This window comes from Aethalodelphis obliquidens, unplaced genomic scaffold, assembly GCF_003676395.1.
Source record: "Aethalodelphis obliquidens isolate GAN/ISIS:26980383/991018 unplaced genomic scaffold, ASM367639v1 scaffold7, whole genome shotgun sequence".
In the NCBI taxonomy this organism is placed as follows: Eukaryota; Metazoa; Chordata; class Mammalia; order Artiodactyla; family Delphinidae; genus Aethalodelphis; species Aethalodelphis obliquidens.
Genome location: NW_020837951.1, coordinates 10,791,020 through 10,811,918, shown reverse-complemented (window position 1 = coordinate 10,811,918; position 20,899 = coordinate 10,791,020). Strand labels below are relative to the sequence as shown.

The window sequence follows — 20,899 nt, the reverse complement described above, 5'->3', positions numbered from 1 at the left end:
CAGGCAGGAAAAGTTCTGCGTTTGAGGAGCAGCACTGAGAGCCGTGGCTTTGGCAGTTCTAACGAGGCCCCAAACAGCAATTCCTCCTCTGCTTCAACCAGTCAGAGGTGGGTGGTCGCCGGTACGAGATCTCGCCATCCGGGGTAACTCCCAGTGTCTCAAGCAGCCCCAGAGGTTCCTTCACAGCCCAGTGCTCTGATCTGGGTGGAAGGCCCGTGGCCGGCAGCTGGAGGGCAGCAGGCAGGGACGCTGCTTCCGCTAGAATCTGCATTTATGGATGCAGAAGCCACTGGGAGCCAGGGAGGCAGAGAGGGCTCCTCTGGCATAGCTCGCTGCTGACCCTGTTCAGAAAGCTTTTCTGAAAGTGTGGGGAAGGTACCAGGAAGGATGGAGAGATTCTCTGAAGGGAACGGCAGATACGGGGCTCATGCCTCGCCATTCTGGGGCTCTTCTGGAGTCCCACACAGCAAGTTTTGTGCAAATCAGATCAGGCTGGCTTGTCGAAAGGATCACCCAGTCCCTCTCCCAGGTCAGACACGTGAAAAACCAGAGCCTGTGTTAGTGGGGCCGACATCCTTTCTACTCTGAACAGACACGCTTTCCAGGAAAATCCATCTTAATCCTCCTGCGATGACTTGAAGGGCACCACATCACCCCGAATGACTGCCCTGGAGCCTCAGCTGCTCTCTACTGTAGCAACAGATGTCCTTTTGAAACTGCCCAATTAACCCTTTGCACTGAGGTTCTCATTTTAATTATTGGAAATACATCACCCAAGTGACGCCATCTTGCATGCTAGATGGTAAAGCCAGTTCAGTCAGGCTGCCTGAGCCCACAGCGGGCAGAGCCTCTGCATACTCACCCTGCCCCGCCGAGTGCCAGGGCCTTCCCGCAGGGGGGGGCTTCACCGTCTAGGTGGGTTCCCAGCCCTCCTCAGAGGGGCCCAAGCCCCTGGTCAGGGGGAGGAGACACCCACCTGAAAGCACTCAGTCAGGGCCCAGGCACCTGGCCCCCCCAAGTCTCCAGGCCACACTGCCTCTCCCAAGGCCATCTGGACGCCCAAGGGCACTGCCTGGGCTCTGAAGGCCCCTGTGCTCTTCTGGAGGAGAAGCCCTGCTCTTCCTCTCGGGATCACCTGACCTGTTCACAGGGGTGAACAGAGCGTGGGGCAGACCAGGAAACTAAAGCTGGTGGGCTACCATGGGTTCCCCCAGCCCGGAGACAGGGTTCGCCCACCCACCTCCCGGAGCCTGAAGGGGAGTGAGGATTCCTCAGGTGTCCCACAGGCCCCGGCTGTGGGGTCTGTGCCTAGTGGCCCTGGCAGCCCGGCTCCTTGAAGGGAACCAGGGCCAAACGGACAGGTGGGCACATTACCCAACGGCACTTCATTAGCAGGTGTCGTCGGGCCGTCATTTGGAGGCAGGCAACAGTGAGCGGGAGTGACAGGCAGCTTGAATCCCATTGCGGAGATGGCTGGCGGGCGCCGTGCTGAGCTGCCTCACGGGCAGCACGGCTCCTGTGTGCCCCTGTTGAAGACACCCCCCCGTCGTGCTCTGAATGGTGGGGTGGGAAGTCCGGGTAGTTCCCTGACGGGGTGAGAACCCGTTGGGGCCTCCACGGTCCCCCAGCAGAGGGCCTGCTTTCGGGATGGAGCCAGATGTCCACTCAGGTTGTGATGCCTCCTGTGCCAGCCAAGCCTCACCACAGCCCTGCAGGTGGAGCTGCGTCCACTTTAGATGAGGAAACCAGAGGCCAGGCGTGTGCCTGCTCACGGCTGGCCCTCAGGACTCAGCTGCCCCTTCTTTACTGACTTTACAGTTTTGTCAGTGAAACGTTTGTCCTGTTTAATTTGCTTATATAACAAGGATTGTGTAAAAACTGCCACTTTCTGTTGAACCCCAGCTTCCTCAGGACACAGGGGAGTCTGGCTGGACAGCCGCTGCGGTGAGGACCCGGAAGCACCACACCCCCATCTGCAGCGGCCCCTTTTGCCCTGGACCTCAAGGCTGAAAACTCATCTCTCATCCCCCTCTCCTTGCAGATGGCAGCTCTTCAGAGCCCCTTCTATGGAGATAAAATGAACCTCTTCTCCCTCTGCCAGAAGATTGAGCAGTGTGACTACCCGCCTCTCCCCGGAGAACATTACTCTGAGAAGGTGAGTTTGCTGCCGCCGGGGCTGGGCCTGGTGAGCTCCAGGCGACCCACAGGGCTCGAAGAGGGGCAGCTCCAAGATCCCAGGGCTGTGGGGCTGAGCTTGGGTTCACTTAACAGAGCTGAGAAGGAAGATTTCTGGGGAAGTGACTCAGAAGGGGAAACAAGCAGGCTGATTTTACCAGAGGTCTCAGCCCCCGACAGCAGGGCTGCAGGCCACCCACTGGCAGGAACCAGCAGGAGCTGCCCCGGCAGCACCCTCCTGCCCGTTTGGCTGCCAACCCAGCGCTCGAGTGGGAGGCTCGCTGCTGCGGGGCCCAGAGACAGGCTCCCGGCGTCCAGCAACAGGAGCCAGACGCAGAGGGTAGCAGGGCCTGGCCGGCCCCACACCACTGCTGGCGGCCCCTCCGCTCCCATGACAGGGAACCAAAGCAAGCAGCCTGGTCTCCTTGCCACCACAGACCTAGGTCAGACCCCTTGGCCTTTTATTTTCAATATTTTACACTGAGCGCAGGACAGCCTGACACGTCTGGCCATCAGGCTGTGACAGGTGAGGCTGTGGGAGAGCATCATCTGCCTCAGTTCCCTCATCTTGAAAACAGGCCTAATACTTCGCCTTCATGGATAAAAAGTGAGGATGAGATGACAGGCTTACAGCACAGCGTGGTTAAGAGTGTAAACAGGGCTTCCCTGGTGGCGCAGCGGTTGAGAGTCCGCCTGCCGATGCAGGGGACACGGGTTCGTGCCCTGGTCCAGGAAGATCCCACATGCCGTGGAGCGCCTGGGCCCGTGAGCCATGGCCGCTGAGCCTGCGCGTCCGGAGCCTGTGCTCCGCAACGGGAGAGGCCACAACAGTGAGAGGCCCGCGTACCGCAAAAAAAAAAAAAAAAGTGTAAACAGATGCATAGGTTTACACACTCCCCTCACCTTTCTTGGGCAAATCACTGAACTGAGTCTCAGTTTCCTCATCTGTAAAATGGGATAATCCTGGAATCTACCTTACTGGATTAAGGATTAAGGCAATGCATTTACAACCATCATCATCTGGCCGTAGCACAGGGCCTGGCTCAGAGTAAATGCTCAATATGGGTTATTTTTGTTCAAGGTCAATGCTAGTGTGTGTAATCGGGAGTCTGAGTCCTCCATGGGTCCACCCTGCAGGACCACAGGCCACTGCCTCACAATAATAACAGCTCACATTTATGATTTACTGTGTTGAATCCCCCCCTACCCCACCCCACTAATGCCATTTTACCAGGAAGGAAACTGAGATACAGACTGGTTAAGTAACTTGCCCAAGTCACGTAACTTGCTCGTGGTGAAGGCAGGGTTTGGCCCAGATGGCCTGCACCTAGCCACTGCGCTATCCTGTTTCTTGAGGGCACCCGCCCCTCTTCTATAGCCAGTCATCCAGCCACAGTGAGGAGCCATCCATGCTGCTCACTTCACAATCCTGAAAGCTCTGGAAGGAGCAGCCCTTGCCCACCAGGGCCCTGGGTCTGGGCCGGCCAAGCTGTAGCAACCAGGTGCCCCAGTGTGCACTAACCCTGTATCCCGGCAGGCCAGCTAGAAAGGTCATCAGCCACCTTTCTCCTGGCACCCTCTGCTCCCAGTGCCATGCCTGCGGCTCTGCGGGCTCCCAGCAGCCAGAGTGAGGGTCAGGAGCGCAGATTCCTATAGAGTTCTTATGAGTACCTTTGGAGGAAGTACTTATGCTCCGGAGTGGAAGTTGGCAGGAAAGGAAAAACTAGTTAGAGCTCTTCACCAAGTTAATAGTTGCATTTGGTTTTTCTTCCCCATCTTTCGTTAGAATTTGGAATTTTGTTTGTTGGAATTTGTTAAGAAGCTTGGAGCCATGCCACCTGGAGCAAATGACAACTTCTCTGTGCCTCAGTTTCCCCATCTATAAATGGGAACCATAACCTCTGCCTCATGGTTATGAAGCTGAAATGAACAAGTCCACATAAAGCCCTCAGCCCTCTTCCCTCCCAAGTCAGTCCTTCAGCATCCAGATCTCCTACTCCCCAGAGCACCTGGCTTTCACTGGTTACGTGGAACTTCTGGAGGTGCTAATTCTTAGCACTGGAGCTCCTCGGCACACCTCACTTTTGAAGTTATATGTCCTCTTAGAAATGGAAATAAGACCCTTTCTCTTCTGAACTTTACAAACATGCACTTATTGCCAACTGTGTGGTTTATAAATGAGCAATTCGGGCCACAGAGACTTTACCTTAATGTGGTTCTCTTGGGCACTTTAACCTGTCAGAGGCCAACCACAGCTACCTTCCCCTGAATACTGTAAGGTTCTGAAGAGTATGGTCTCATCGTGGGCAACCTCAGACCCCAGGAGGGTCCAAGCCGGCTGCAGGCGCAGCTGCATCTGCCCAGGGGCTTCCGAGTGTTTATAAAGCAGTGAAATCCCCAGAAAGGCAGCAGGCAGTTTGGAGCATCTCCTGGGGGAGCAACCCCAGGCCCCTCAGCCTAGAACACCTCAGGAGTGAAACAGGGAGTGTGCACCGTAGCCCGGGCCTCCGCATGACCCTCGTGCCCACCCCAGACTTGCTGACCATGGCCGCAGAGTCCCCGTGAGCCCCCTTAGTCAGGATCTCCCCTCTCCCTGCTGCGGCCCTGGCCAGCCCCTCCAGCAGCAGGTATTTAAATGAAAAAATTGCAGTGAGCCCAGTGATGCAAGTTAAGATGTGGGCTTTTTAAGGTCGTTATTTTAATTACCATTAAAATAATTGGCACTCTGGCTATCAGAAGAATGGAGGTGATCAGAGGATCAAGGTGCCCCTCCCCCACCCCGAGGCAGGAGCAGCCTTCAGTGTCTGTATAATTAAAAGCTCCGTCTTTCATGAGCACAATAAAGAGGCCAGGGGGTAGGCAGACTGCAGCTCTGCTGCATGTTAATACATTTATTATGATCAATAAGCCCTTGCCTTGAGTTTTGTCCTCTGGTTTGGGCATCTGCATGACTGACAGCAGACACACACACTGTACACACAGATCTAGCCAGTAGTGTAGGCAGTTGAAAGTTCAAAATTATTTGGAGATACCACTCTCAGGGTCTCCAGGCATGGCCTTTGGGGCCAGACAGGCCTGGTGCGGGTCCTGCTCTCCCCTGGTGACTGTGACTCCTCGCCCACCACTCACCTGTCTTGAGCGCCATTCCTCATCTTCTAGTTGCCCTGAGGGTTCATGAGTTAATGCAGAGCCTCGACAAGGCTGCTTACGAATAATACGTGATCATTCTCTCCCTTGCAGTTACGAGAATTGGTCAGTATGTGCATCCACCCCGACCCCAACCAGAGACCCGACATCAGCTACGTGCACCAGGTTGCCAAACAGATGCACGTGTGGACTTCGAGCACCTGAGCGTGGATGCAGCGCGCCTTCTCAGAAGCCACGCCGCTCTGCCTTACCTGAGTCTTCTCTCCAAAGTGGCCACCTGGTAGCCGAGACCAACTAAGACAAGAGGGTTCAGCAGGTTCCCCAAAGAGGGGCTGGGCTTTACAGCAGATGGTGAATACAGGGCTGCTGGGGGGAGGGGCACTGGTCACGTGTTACTGGTGGTCAAATTTGTAGGTCCTTTCTTTAAACTGTTGTGAACACTCTCAGCTGGGTTGTTAACAATGGTGGATGGTTCAGTGAGCCACTGAGGCACCTCTTATATCTGGATTGTAATGTGAATCTTTCGGATAATTCCTTCAGTGACCTGTCAAGGTTTGAACTAACAGGAGAATCCAGGAGACTGTGTGATTTGTAGTGAGCCTTTTAAAATGGTTAGTAGTAAGTTTGGTTTAGCTCTTAGAATCTTTTCAAACAATCAAGCTGTGTGCTTAATTTACTCCCTTGTAAGGGGAGAAAGTGGAAATAATTTTTTAAGTAGAGTGGAGATTTTCCTAATATTTTTATCTACGTTTATAACTTGATGAATGACGATGAGGCGAACCCAGCATCTGGTATAGAGGCAAATAGTATTTGAAAGCCATGAGTGTTTTCTGTGCAGCCCGGCTCAGCCATCCTCTCCTGAACACCTGCTAGTACTAGGCACCTCACCTGCTTGAATGCTGGCAGTTCATTTAATGATCAGTGTTAAGTGTTTTCCTCCATGAGAAGGAAGCACAGGATACGAAAAATATGCGGGCTTTGCCCTCAGGCTATTCTCTGTACAAGTTCTGGTTCTGCACCTTCCTACCATGACCCTGGGCTAGTTTCTTAGCCTCTGTGAGCCTGTTGCCTCATCTGTAAAATGGGACTAATAACATCTACCTTCAGGGTTGCTGACAGAATCTGAAATAAAATATGTAAGTTACCTTACAGTACATTGTAGATGATCCAAAAATGGTAGCCACTCACCCCTTCACAAAGCTGAAGTCCATGGACCATGTAAGTCAAGAGTTAATGTACAACTGTATTATTTGTAGGAAACCAGAAATGTGTTCATTTATTTCTTGTTCCCAAATAGGATTAACTGTGAAGACTAATTTATAAATGTGAACTTAAGGAAAACTCAAGCTCTGAAGGAAATAGTTTGAATTTTGTTTTTACACTCAAGTTAATCCTCAAATGGTCTAAGTTGTCACCCACGACTTAGTGACAGTTCAGCCCTCCAGAAAGAGGACATGCCTGTCCGCTCCACTGGTGTCCTGGTCAGGAGCTCTGACCAGGCCTCCCTGGGGATAAAGGATTTGGGCTGGGCCACTGCGCTGTTTCCACGTGTGAACTCTGTTCTACTGTAACACTGTCGGGTTTGAGAAATTTTCTTCAGATGCAGCCTCTGCTTTGTACTCATTCTCCATGGTTGAAATAAAATGGGGTAAGTGGGGTTCCTTCTGTGATGAGTACGATTCGTGAGTAATTTTACAACAGCTTCACACCACAGCACAATTTCTAGAGCCTCCTTTAAAAACACAATTTCTCAGGCCCCAGACATTCTAAGTAATCTGGGAATTTTTTTAAGCTCCCCAGATAATTTTGATAAATCGTCAGCCAAGTTGCTATCCTAAATAATTCCATTGTTCTCCCCACCCACTCCTGGCAGTTTAACGAGGGAGGCTGGCCCAAGAGTGGGCTCACTCTGGAAGACCATGGCACCAGGCCTCTTTCTCTTGTCCCCCCAGCCATGCTCGCTCTGGGGGACAGTGAGGCACTCACCACTGAAAGTTTTTCTGATTCCAGACAGATTTTTTGCAAATACTCTGCTTACGGCTCTCAGAATCCCTACTGTGTCTGTCTCCCTTGGCAGTATCAGCGTTGGACATAGATGAACTTGCTTTCTGCATGCCATCCGCTTTTGACACCATGAGAACAATTCTGCCTACTACTCGGACCCTCTGGAGGTATACAATTTCAACCATTCACCAGGCTTGAGTGTTTGAGAAACGATCATATCCTAATTATTACAGATAGTAAGGCTCAAAGCATTCTTTTGACTTTGTGAAACTGGCCAAACAAAGTGGAGTTCACCCAGGTTCATGCAGCTATAGCAAAGCAAAACTGTCCACCTACCTGCTTTTTCTTGGTACTCAGAACTGATCATCTCTATTTCTTTCCTACTTGGCTGTTGGGGTAAAAGGCTGTGCTGCACTCATCCTAAAAAAACAAAAACAAAAACCTGGGACTACCCTGAACAAAAAGAAAGTAAGTAAGTTAGCACAAGGGCTGCGTGTAATAAATGTTCAACTGAAGAATCAGAGCAACCCAGTCTGACTTCCTGCAACAAATGAGGCCCCGTCTGTTTTTAGAAGGGTTAAACTGCTCTTACACCCACCTGAACGCAGAGTAGTATTCAGGGAGGGAGTAACATCCTGAAGGGGAGGCCAGGTCGATGGGCCTTAGCAGCCCAAAAAAACCACACAGCCCCGAGACTTTAGCCACTTAACTTGGTTTTCATTTTTAATGGGTTCATTCAGCAAACACTGGCCGAATGTCTTACAGGGGGAGCCTCCATTGCCCCCAGTCTTCTAGAGCAATAACCAGACATCCACCAACACCATTCAAGAAGTGTCCATTGTTTGGACTGTTTCTTCCAGCACCTCAATTTCCAGAGTAGTGACTTTTTCAGTGAGGACTGCAGTGGTCCCTTTCTCACACCTGTACCGGCCAAACCTAATGAGAGAAAAACGAACGCAGAGAGTTAGGATCCCCCCAAGGGGCCTGATGGAGGGCTCGAGAGAGGGACAAGTATGCAGGCAGCAAGCAGGCCTGGACTGGAATCCTGGCTCACCTGGACTGGAATCCTGGCTCTCCTGACTCCCAGTTCTGCGACCTTGGGAGGATTCAGCTCCCCCAAGGTTCACTTTCCTCGGCTTTCAAGTGCTACAAAATGGGGATACCTCATAGACATGATGCACGTGAAAAGAGATAATACAGAGCACCTGGCACTAGGTGGACATTCAAATCTCCTTCCCGACCTCACCATCCCCAGAAGATGCTGGAAAGCATTTGGGCCTCTGCCTTCAAGCTTCAACCTCCCTAAAGTACCTTTCAGTAACCAGGAGGAAGCGAATCCTTTTCATTAAGCTGCCATGGCCACTCTCTTGAAGTAACAAGAATGACATAACTGTTACTTAAACACTTTAAAAATATTTGGAAGCATAAACAGTATAAAAATGACCTGCAGCCAGACTCTGGGCTTGTCACCTTTTTTTTTTTTTTTTTTTGCAGTATGCGGGCCTCTCACTGCTGTGGCCTCTCCCGTTGCAGAGCACAGGCTCCGGACGCGCAGGCCCAGCGGCCATGGCTCACGGGCCCAACCGCTCCGCGGCATCTGGGATCCTCCCGGACCGGGGCACGAACCCGCGTCCCCTGCATCGGCAGGCGGACTCTCAACCACTGCACCACCGGGGAAGCCCTGGGCTTGTCACTTTTGACCACACTCTTTGAGACTCAAGAGGGACATGGTAGATCAGCATGAGGACACACCCAACACCACCCTTCTCAAGGTGAATCTGACAGAGGTTTCTCTGAGCACAAGGCAGTCTAGAAGATAAAAATCTCAACGGCTGATTTTACAGTGGGGCCAGGAATTACAACACTGTCAAGCAGCAGCACAAGTCCAGCTGTCTCTTATCTGTCCCCAGCTGTCAGCCTGACATGGACTAGGAGGAGGCTGCTGGCTGTGCCACGACTACGTGCTCCCTGAAAAGCCAGCCTCTCAAATGGGAGCTTGTGCTCGAAGAGGGCGACACAACAGAGCTCTGTACAAAACCAGGAGTAGGCACAAGCCAAGAAAAGCTGGCCTTTATTTCTGCGAAACCTTCCCACAGTCCCCACAAAGTTCTCTGAAAGGATCCGAGCAGCAGCACCTTTTTAAGATGTGCCCCGCCGCTCCCCTGCTGGTGTGAAGACGCTGTTCCTTCCCCCACACTGGATGGACCCGTGGCAGCTTGTGGCCTTGGAGCCAGAGCCCCATGTGACTTCTGTGCGACTGACTCATCTGAACCACAACGTCTGTGGGAGGTCTGGACACAACAAGAGCCTCCTCACCATCCTGGCTTACAGCACCTATTTCAGCAGCATGAAGGGAGGGCTTCTACCTGAAGCAACAGTGGGTTGCAAAACAGGGCTGCAGAGGAGCCAATGGAAACTTGCAAGGCCAGGTCCAACACAGCCCCAGGCCTGAAAGGTTGCTTCCCTCCCCACCTAGGGCCCGAGGTTTCCATGGGCTCATTAGCGATCACCTAGTCTTGCTCCATCATTTCCAAGACAGGTGCCCAAAGTCACCACACCAGGCCATGACAGGTCCCCACCCCGAGCCAGAGCTCTTTGCTGCTGTGCTGCCCTACCCCATCGTGAACACGTCTTCACAATGCTGAGCGCACACTGCGGTGAATACCTGCTGGTTCTCAATGTTCTATTTGTTCCTTGTGAATTACTCCTGACTTGGAGTTGAGTACATGTGGTGGGAGTTAAAGCACCATCGTGGCTGGTGATGTGCTTGCTCTCCTCCAGCGGAGCTTGGGGCTCAGTTTATAAATGCTGCTGTGTGCATTCAGATGAAGACGCTGGAGCAGAGCTCAGAAGCCACATTTTGAGCAGCTCAGCCTCCAGGAAGAGGTCAGGCAGCTGGACGGCCATACAGGACTGCTGATGAGCAGCTCACCTGCCACCAGGGCTGGACATCTTCCAGTTCCGCCAGCAAATCAACTATCAGCTCGCCCCTGACTCCGAGCTGGACTGCACCACGGAGAGCAGTGCCTGCTCGGCACGTGCCATGGGCTCAATGGCATGGCTCCCTCCAGAGCAGGAAGCAACAGTTAGCTCCCAAGGCTAACTTTCAGAGACTCTTAACCAATGGTTGATAACCATCTAGGGAATGAAAACCACTCTGAGGAAAAGCTATGGGTTGGATGCCCTGGAGAATGTACCTTCTTACAGAATTTCATACGGAATTCTGAGGCATCTTTAAGAGACTAGAGAAAGGACAGCACGTGATTCAAAGCTCTCCCCGCAATCCCCAGTCTAGGAGTCTTTCCATCAACATTTTACAAATTGTATCACTTTTCTACACCTGACAGCAGCCCACAATCATAAAACAAATAATGATTCAAAGGTCTCTTGAATAAAGCTGGCTTGGGGACTCTGGCTTTACTTCACGTGGGTAAGAATCAAGAAAACCCTGTCCAGATGCCATGAATATAACAAGGGTGGCCACAGGAAGAATCTCCTTCACTTACCTGGTCCCCTTCTTATTAGGCACTGAGTACGGGCGGAGAAAATCCAGCTTGCTCTTGCTGATGACACAGAGATCAATGTTACTTCCAGACCCCAGGTCATTGAAGATGCCAGCTGCTATGGCTTCACTCACCAGTTTCTTGGCATCCTCCTCCTGAGAAAGAAAATAGTAACAATAGTGTCCACAGTCAAATGGAGGGCCTGTTCTGATGTCCACAGAGTGCTTTCACAAGCAGTAAGAGAAAAGGAAAAGGAAAAAAAAAAGAAAGCCAACCTGTGAGGTAGGCATTGTTTTCAGTGCCTGTTTTATAAATGAAGGAAAGGTCTCAGAGTACCTCAATATCTGCCCAAGGTTTATCAGCTAGTAAGTGAGAGACCCAGGCCTTTCAAGCTCCTTATGCACACACTCCCTCTTAAACAAACTGCTTCACGTCAGACGCTCACCACATAACTGAGAACTGTAGGCTGACAGGGCAATTTATCATCTAAAACAGGGGTTGGGAAACTTTTAACAAAGGGCCAGGTAGTAAATATTTTAGACTTTGTAGATACACAGTCTCCGTCATAACTACTCAACTCAGTCATGGTAGCACAAAACAGCCACAGACAATATGCAAACAAGTGGGCGTGGCTTGTACCAATAAAACTTCGTAAAACAAAAATGGGCGCTGGGCTGGATTTGGCCCATGGAGTGTAGTTTGCAGGCCCCTGATGAAAAACGTCCAAAAATGGCTGGAATCTGCTTCCTGGTAACATAATGAAGAAAGTCAATATCATGGGGAAAAAACTAACACCAAAACACAGCCCTGGGGAAATGTTGGCAGAGCCAAGGGTGGGACCTCTTGCCCAAAAGAATCTATCCCCTCCCACTAATGAGTCTGCATGTTCACCGAAGTGATTCCTTTCTTTGAATCACTCTCTTACTTTTCCTTTAAGAGCAAGTCTAAGTCTCCAACAATTACTGGTGGAAAAGTAGATTAATTTATTTCTTACCAAGAAGCATCAGACTCAGATTAACTACAATGCAGTGTAATAAGGGCTAACGGATAACTGAGAAGAAGCTGTGAGAACACTGGCTGGGGTCCGTAAAGCTTCAGGGAGGGCTGAAGGACAGGTTGCACACCAGGCACTCAGAAAACAGGGCAGTGAAACAGAAGGCAGGCGCCAGAGGCAGCAGGGCAGGACCCAGGGAACACCAAGTTCAAGCTCTCTATGTAACAAGGACAAAAAATGAACCAATCTCCCAAAGAAGAGACTTTAACTTGAGCTGTAGCCCACTTTGCCCATACACCAGGGCATGAGAGTCCATAAACATGCAAGCTGAAGCAAAGAGCTCATCCAAGTAACATCCTTGGAGAAGCACGGATGCCCTGCCCAAAATTCCAGCCTGAGATCAAAGAGCAGGTCCACTGTCTTCAAGCCCTGAGAAGATGGGAGAGAGCTCTCAGAGCTCCTGCTCCTCTGCCGGCCCTAAGCCAGTAAGTGGGATTCCAGTGACATGAGCGCCCTCTTCAGACTCAGAGAAGGATAGAGAAGGCCCTGTTGGAAATGGGATCCTCAGCAACCCAGCAGCAGGGGCTGGGGGGGTTATTCTGACCTTTATCCCACCAGGTTTTTCCACTTCCTGAGTGGCACCTATGTGGGGTCAACGGAACCAGTTATTCTCTTGTGCACATACAGCCCCACAGAATTCATTCAAACATGATCCTCTAATCAGAAGTTCTCTCCTGGGATTCCCAAGCCTAAGAAGGCCAAAAGCCTTATCAGAACCAGTGAAGGTGGTAGCAAATAAAGCACCTTAGAGCAGGAGATGGCCGCTGCCGCTGCTGCTGCTACCACAGAGACGGCAAAATCCAACCACTAACTTAACAAATGCAAAACCATTCCAACTTGCGCCTGTTAATACATAACCCGTGGGGTGGGGGTGTGGGGAGCGTCCTGTGTATCAGAGCATCTTGCTTATACCTCTGCTCCTGACCTACATCTCTTCTCTTCTCTGCTGTTTTATTATTTTGCTTTGTCATCACTGCTTTTCTCATCACTGCTGCTGATGCCCTGAGCCAGCCAACAGTACCAAGTGGATGTCACAAATGCTACTGGCAGCACTTAGTACTGCAGATTTAAATTTCCCAAATTATTTTATATTTGGGGACGGAGATGGGGGAAGACTTACAAGAAACTGAAATATACACATTATATTAGGCATGCATATCTGACATCAATCCATTACAATCCACTGATACCAGGATGCTGACAATGCTGAGATTACAGGTGAATCTTCCTCTATTTTGCAAATATTCTTTAATGTGAGTAGATAAACTTATAAAACTTAAAAATGTGTAAAATATATTACATATAGCCTGAGTTACTCATAAAGTTATCATGTGTGCTATTATTTAAGTATAATGCTTTTAAAAATTGGAGAAGGGGCTTCCCTGGTGGCTCAGTGGTTGAGAATCTGCCTGCCAATGCAGGGGACACGGGTTCGAGCCCTGGTCTGGGAAGATCCCACATGCCGTGGAGCAACTGGGCCCGTGAGCCACAATTACTGAGCCTGTGTGTCTGGAGCCTGTGCTCCGCAACAAGAGAGGCTGCGATAGTGAGAGGCCTGCGCGCCGCGATGAAGAGTGGCCCCCGCTTGCCACAACTAGAGAAAGCCCTCGCACAGAAACGAAGACCCAACACAGCCATAAATAATAAATTTAATAATAATAAAATAAAAATAAATAAAAATTGGAGAAATATACCGTTTAAATTCCTCCCATCCCCCCCACCCCTAATTCCAGGGAAGATAATTCATTAAGGAAGGAAATATCACAAGTCTCTGATTTTCTTTCCCCAGTCCTACCCACCTCTCATACACACAGGACTGAAGATGTTATGAAATGGAATAAAGCTTACATTTTATTAAGCACCTACTATAATGTGCCAACTACTCAGTTAGGCACTTTGATGATCATCATCATTTTTACCCCTGCCCTTGACCATCTTCTGAGGTTGGTACTGTCAGAAACTAAGGCTGAGAGAGTGTCAATGACTTGCCCAAGGTCACATAGCTAATAAATAGTTAAAACAGGCCCACTGGGCTCCAGAGCCAGAATGCCACAGCACCACACCAGCTCATAAGTAATCTGTCTCAGCTCTGAGCTGGGGGCTCCTGAGCAAGTTGGGGACAGTGGACAGCAGTCCCTTGATTCAGGGTGTCATTCCCCCATCAGCAAGGATCTTCAGAACCTGAGCAAGTTTAAGAGAAAGATGGTGGTTGCCAACTTCTCTTTGAGCCAGCTAGCAGTCCCTCTGATGGTCATTTCCATGGCAGGGGGAGGCACTGTTTCCCAAACTGCCCACAGATCACCACTTAAACATTTCTACAATGTGATATGGCAGAAATCAATATTAAGATCCAAAGTCTTATTTCACGTATTCCTCACCTCCACCAAAAACCCTCAAAAGGCAGAGTGAAAATTACCAAGGCTCTTTTGTCTGCCCATTACTTACATAGTTAATGTCTTCAACAAATATTTACAAACACCTACTATGTGCCAGGAATTGTATCATATGACAAATATGGTCTTTTACCACAGTATTTCCATACCCAGAATTCTAGACACATATGCAAATATGCTACTGGGCATATTCATACTGTGTTTTCTTTATAGTGAATTTCATAATTAAACAAGTCTTGTCTTTAACACGTGCTACAAAATATTTAGGAAAACTACTGAGAAAAACCATAAACTAAAAGCAAGAGGTGGGGAAAACACCACATTTTTATGTCTCTGGTTTACAATAAATGCAGAAGCATTGTTTCTTCCTTTAGGATTCATTCTTCATGAGGAAATTGCATCTCCCTTTTCTGGAAGAGGCAAAGTGACCTAATAAGTTCTGAGCAGCATCCGCCTGGGGACAGCTGCTACAGAGGGGCTCTGACGAGGGCCCTGCAGAGCCTGTGACCCCAGCTGTAAGGCTCTCTCCCACTGCTGGGCCAGCATGCTCCCCGGGCCAGCATGCTCCCCTGGCCAGCTGCTCATGGATTTACGTTGCTAGTCACAAGGGAACTTGGATTCAATGTGTAGACAGAGCGGCCAGACTCATCCAGGCTATTAAAATAAATAAATTAATGAATTTTTTTAAAAAAGGCTCTCCACGCCAATGGCAGCTTCCTTTTACTTTGAGCTGCTCAGCCAAAAGATCACCATGATCCTGGTGCTCGAAAGTTAATTGGGCAACCCAGGTTCAAGGTCATCTGGCAGATGTGGAAGCAGACAGACTGGGTTTGAATCTCCAGTTTCCTACTTACTTACAGCTGCGCAACCTTGGGCAAGTCATTTCACCTCTCTGAGTTCATGCTCTTCCTCTGTAATATAAAAATGCAGTATAGAAAGCACCTACTATAGGGTCTGGCATATAGCTATTACTTAAAAAATGGTAACTTATTTATTAATACAGCAATCCAGAGGGCTCCTAGAAACACAATTTATCTCTAAGGAGTGACTGCCTGTACCAAACCCCAGGCCAGGAGAAGGAGGTCCAAACAAACCTGCTGACAAATCTTCACACAGTGCTGTGGAGAAGCTCCTATAATAATTAATCCAAGCAAAGAGCACACCCCCTAAAAGTTCAGAGAATATAAAAGGAGCACTTCCTGCTTTATGGCTACGAAGACCAAACTAACTGGGAATATCAGTCCCCCGGGCCGCCCCTGCTTCTTAAATGAGATTACAATAAGAGTGATGTACTACTTGTACTACAAGTCAGCTGTGACAAGCAGCACTTTATAGAGCTATCTGTTTGTCTCCATCACTGCATCGCACAATGTGTCCCTGGACTCCAATGTGCAGCTCCGTTTACCGCTACATGACAAATGGGCAGCACTTGTAAAAGGCAAAAAGAGGTCCATGTCGGCCATGTAATGGTCACCACAGCTGTACCCAAGTGCTTGAGGGGACAAAACAGACCCCCAAGTTCATTAAACTGACCAGTAATGGATCTTTCAAAAAGTGCCTTAGGAATCGTACAGAAAAGGCTAAAATAAATAACTCAGCATGGAAGGCTAATCTGAAACGGTGTTTGATAAATTATTTATAACACAGGCGATTGTCTGCATTTAATATTGCAGCTACTAGTAGCATCTTTAAAAGATGATTTATGTGTTGTAATGCTATTAAACTTTATATTGGCCCACTGCTAGCTATAAAGTCTGCTGAGATTCAGAGAATGAGTTTTAAACTGTCACTGCAACATCACAGGAGATGGAGGCTGTATTAAATCTTTACTTTAAACCTGTTATCTAGAGAGTTGCATTTTGTAGACACTCACAAACTGATAGATTACCTCAGCATCCGCTATGGTGCAGGTCCAAAGTAGTGCTGCAAAGAAACTTTTCCACATTATTCTTGTCTACAGCTACAATCAAATTTCTCTTCTCACTTAAGTGATTTTTAGATTGGGAATGTCACCAGAGTAAAATGTAGGTGCTCCAGCCAATGGGCACCCTGGACAGTTCAGCATCAAATTAACACTCTTTAAATAGACCCTCGACATTCTACTGTTCAGTTCTACTTTCTGAACCGTGCTTTACTTACATTGGGGGCAGGCGAAATATTAAATATGCATTTGACTAAAAACCTAACATACTATTTAAAATACAGCTTTGGAATCTGAAAATACACATATATGGCAAGTCGTTTGAAACAATAGATTTGTAACTAAAATTTTTTAAGGAAGTTAAAATAAAATTGGTTATTTGCTGGGAAATACATTCCATTTATGTGGCTGAGGCGCTAACATTAAGGCGGTTGAAAAAGAAAGAAATATTCAGCCTTCTTCATAAAGAAGGGAGCTCCCCTGGCTCTATTGTCCTTCAGGGCATTTCAGAGGCACCCCTTTGCTTTCTGTCCCACCGGCAAGGCAAGAGTCAGGGGACAGTGGCTCTCCTACCTTTGCTCGAGGGGAATAAGGATGTGGGTGGCATCATAGCTGAACTCTCTCACAATTTTCAACAGTTTTCCTATTTGCAGTTAAACCTACAAGGACCATTTAGTTCACAACAGTTTGCTCCTTTACTAAAAACTAACGATCTTACTCAATAAGAATTGAAGCAGTCCAAATTCATCTTGGAAAAAATCTGCATAATCTTTTGTCACTCTGATTTGAAACAGCAAAAAAAAGCTATTGCTCTGATGATCTGCAGCAGAACAGATTAAAGTCTGGGTGTGACAAGAGTCTGGACTCTAAAAAGAGGACCAAAATCATGCCATTTCCATCCCAGGCAGCTAGCACAGTGCTTGGCATGAATGTCGACAAATGAAAAAAATGAAACATCAACTTCAAATGCATTCACGGCTTTGCCAAACTAAAGCAAAAATTAATTATGAAACAGATCAATACCAAAATGGGCTAATTCCCTAACTGCACCAGTCCCAACTGGGGACCAGGGAGCAAGAGGATTCAAAGACAGTTAAACACACAAAAGGAAGAGGTTTAAACACAATGTTCTGCAGTGGCCTGTTGACAAGCTGAGGTTCTGACTATGCCACTGATGTGGCCTGAAGGAGTCATTCATGGCTGATGGTTGAATAAAATTTAAACAGCTCAAAAAAGTGTTTAAAACAGTCCCCCCAAAAGCAGTGTGCTTCCTGTACCATGCAACAGACCTGATGTATCCCCTGTATAGCCACATATTTTACAATGGAAAAAGTTAATTTAATTTTTTTTTTCAGAGTGGACTGTGTGACAAAAGCAAAGCTGTCTGAGTTTTGTTTTTGGCTTGAGCTGTTTGGGTTAACGCGGTCTGCCTGTGTAAACACCTGAACTGTCAGGTGTAACTGAGCTGCAGCGGGTGCTAAGTGTGTCCAGAGTGGGGGGTGAGTTAGTGACTGTGTCTTTAAGGTCTAGATGGTGCTGCCATTTCTTCCCTCAGAAGCTTTTGTGGCATCCAATATCTGGATGATGCAAATAATGAAGGACAAGCCGGCTGAGGGTGCAGGAGTGATTTAAGAGGTTTGTAGCCGGGATGGGAAGGGGAGTTCATATTCAAGGAACTGCCAACCAAGTCCCTGCCAACTTGGCCTGTCCCAGATCACTGAATGATGCAAAAGCCTGAGCACAACCCGGGCTAGGAGAGATATGAAAGGCTGCACAACCACAATGGGCCAGGAAAGGCCATCCCAGAACAAGAGAAGCCTGGAAGAACTGGGTCACTAATGAACACAGTGCTTAACTCTCTCTGAGCCATAGGGGGCCGTCAGAATGGGGATAATGCCTCTGTCCAAGGGCTGTTGGGAGGAATAAAGGGAAGGGAATGCCCCTGACACACAGACTTTACAAAGAGAAGTGGCAGCAAGTTCAAGGGTTAGAAGGAAAGAGGTAAGGGTGTGAGAGAACTAACATGGCACCCACCACATCCCTGGGTCTGAGCCAAACACTTATGTTACTTATTTAATCCTCATTATCTCCACCTGTACCAGAGGAAACTAAGGGGCAAGAATGGTTGGCTGGTGCAATCAAGGCACACAGCTGTGTGTAAGTGGGACTCAGGGATCTGTGCCAAGTTAGTGCCTGGCACCACCAAAGCCTACGTCTTCCTATCCCACCACAGGAAAAAAGGTGGTGGGCAAGAGGTTTTGCTGGATTCTGAGACAGCGAATGGAAGGAAAAACACCTAGGCTTCCAGAGGGAAAAGGACCAAGAGAGACGGGAACATATTGCTTTCCACAAGGAGAAGAAATCAGCATTCACAGCATATGTGTATACAAATATATATTTCCAAGGCTGCACTGAATCAAATATAATCAGAGAAAAAAAACAAAATACAAGAAAGACTGGGTTTAAAGAAAGAGTGAGAAATATGTTCAAGAATCCTCCGAATGAAAACCAAGCCGCCCCAGGTAGTAATAAGATCTTAATAATACTTCTCTCTCTCCATAAAACAATGCGGTCAGTGATAACTCTGCCGATAAACTCCTGGAGATGTTGCAAGGGCTATGGCCTGCAAAGAGGTGGGCGGGGGAGAAATGAAGTAAATTGGTCACAACAAAGGTAAAAAATAGCCACGTTCACATGGAGCCTATCTACCTCCAAAGCCTGTAGGGTAGGAAACCTGTGCCGAGTGTAGGGTGCGTGGGAAGGCTACAGGGGCTGTTACACTGTATGATCCTGCTTCTACAGCCCCACAGGGATCAGGAAGGACTGGAAGGAGATCCAAGGAAGTACAGAGCACCCTTGTTCTAGGACATTTAAAGATGGCTAAAAAAAAAAAAAAGATGGCTAAAAATGAGGCAAATTTCAAATGATGCAAAACCCATGAAACAAATGTACAGATCAGCTTAGTTCAGCAAACATTTACTAATGCTCTGCTCTGATACTAATACACTCCACGGACACTATGACAAACACTGGCAATAAGGCCTGAACAGATACAGATCCTGCCCACAAAGAGTGTAGAGTCCAGAGGGAAACAAGTACAATATGGTGAGAGTCCTTAAGAGGCAAGGCTGACAATGGAACTACGAGTGTACAGAGGTCTCACGGGGCTCGGGTGATAAAGACTGGGCTGAGTCTTGACACTCACGTGAATGGCAGCCAAGCCAAGGCGCAGAAGTGATGGCAGGAATAAAGCTATGAAAATGGGAAGGAGAAAGGGTGTGGTCAGGTAGCTAGTTTGGCATGGTTGAATCCCAGACAGCCTCACAGGCCATGCAGAGAGCTGACCCTTCACACTAGTGGGAAGACATGGAAAATTTTAAGTTGGCAAATGATGTAGTTAGATGTGTGCTTTTTGAAACTGCAGCCTGGAAGCAGTGGGGGAGGAGAGGCCAAAGGCAGGCGACAGGAAAGCAGAAGATAGTATTCCCCACGAGTGCCGGTGATGGTGGGAGTGCCGGTGATGGTGGGAATGCCGGTGATGGTGGGCCTGGGCTGGCGGGGGAGGACCAACAGCAGGACTGGGAGGTGAATGTGGGAGAGGAGGAGGCAGCAGGCAGGGGGGCGTGCAGGAGAGGGAGAAGCAGAGAGTGCCACCTGGACGTTCAGCATCAGTCGTGAACACTGACCAAACTCTAAGCAAACTCAGCCTTCACAGAAAGGCCTTTTGTAACTTCTTGGCAGCTGTTTTTCTGGCGGGTTGATGGGAGACAATGATTAACTTAATTATAGATTCTGCAGCAGGAACTCTGAAGGTGTCACCAAAAAGGCACAAGATAAAGGCAAAGCCAATGAAAGTATACTGAGGTTGTTCTGGAAAAAATGACCTGGGCCGGAACCAACCTGTAAATGCCACTTCACTGGTGGCAGGGCTTTCAAAATACTCCTGTCTGGCCTCTGGAGCGTGGTAGAAAGAGTATAAGGGAGTAGTTACCTACGGGGGCAAGAGCCAAAAGACTGTAAAGAAGGAAGCTCTACGGGAGATTCATGGTCACGAGGGTTTGGCCATGTGCAAGGTACAGTTCTGAGGAAGCGGAAGCAGACAGGCCTAAGTAAAGCAGACAAGCAGAGACAGGATGGGGCAGGTGAGCCCGATCATGAGGTGCTACCAACTCAGATACTGTTCCATGAGGCCTCCGCAACCACCTTTTCCTGGGACCCCAGGCACACATGGCCTTCAGATACACTGTTACTTAAGGTTCTTTGGGGGAAGAGGGAGCCTTCCAAAAGGGCGTAAGGAAACTTCTGGAGCCAATGGATATATCTGCCATATTGATCATGGTGATGGGGGCTGGGGAGGAGGAGGGAAGAGGCAGAGGCAAGAGAATTAAGATCCAGGAGATCCAGGTATGAATCTAGTCTTGTTACTTACAGCTATGTTACCCCGGTGGTAAAGTCACTCAACATTTTTAAGTCCCTATTTCCTCATCTGCAAAAAAGGCCTAAAACCATCTAGCACTAGGGCAGTTATGAGGATTAAAAGACTCTTTGCACAGGAGAAACTGCTAGCACAGTGCCTGGTATGCAGGAAACCCATGATGAATGTTAACCTGATTGGATTCTACCCCTCTTTCTAACTTTCACAAACAGTTATCAAAAGCTTAACCCTGGGCTTCCCTGGTGGCGCAGTGGTTGAGAGTCCGCC

At 48.6% G+C, this 20,899-nt stretch overlaps 2 protein-coding genes across 4 annotated transcripts in view; one reads left to right on the top strand and one right to left on the bottom strand.

Moving 5' to 3' along the window:
- NEK6 (NIMA related kinase 6) overlaps window positions 1-6,983 on the top strand; it is an 85,196-nt gene extending 78,213 nt beyond the window's left edge. For all 3 annotated transcript variants that reach the window (XM_027104903.1, XM_027104902.1, XM_027104901.1), the window contains exons 9-10: window positions 2,042-2,155; window positions 5,416-6,983. In XM_027104903.1, coding sequence (XP_026960704.1) covers window positions 2,042-2,155; window positions 5,416-5,526 — 225 coding nt within the window. In that variant the 3' untranslated portion in view covers window positions 5,527-6,983. The remainder of the gene's footprint in view (window positions 1-2,041; window positions 2,156-5,415) is intronic.
- Window positions 6,984-8,026: 1,043 nt separating this feature from the next.
- PSMB7 (proteasome 20S subunit beta 7) overlaps window positions 8,027-20,899 on the bottom strand; it is a 58,508-nt gene continuing 45,635 nt past the window's right edge. The window contains exons 7-8 of the mRNA XM_027104904.1: window positions 10,833-10,984; window positions 8,027-8,262 (exon numbers count right to left, since the gene is read on the bottom strand). Coding sequence (XP_026960705.1) covers window positions 8,151-8,262; window positions 10,833-10,984 — 264 coding nt within the window. The 3' untranslated portion in view covers window positions 8,027-8,150. The remainder of the gene's footprint in view (window positions 8,263-10,832; window positions 10,985-20,899) is intronic.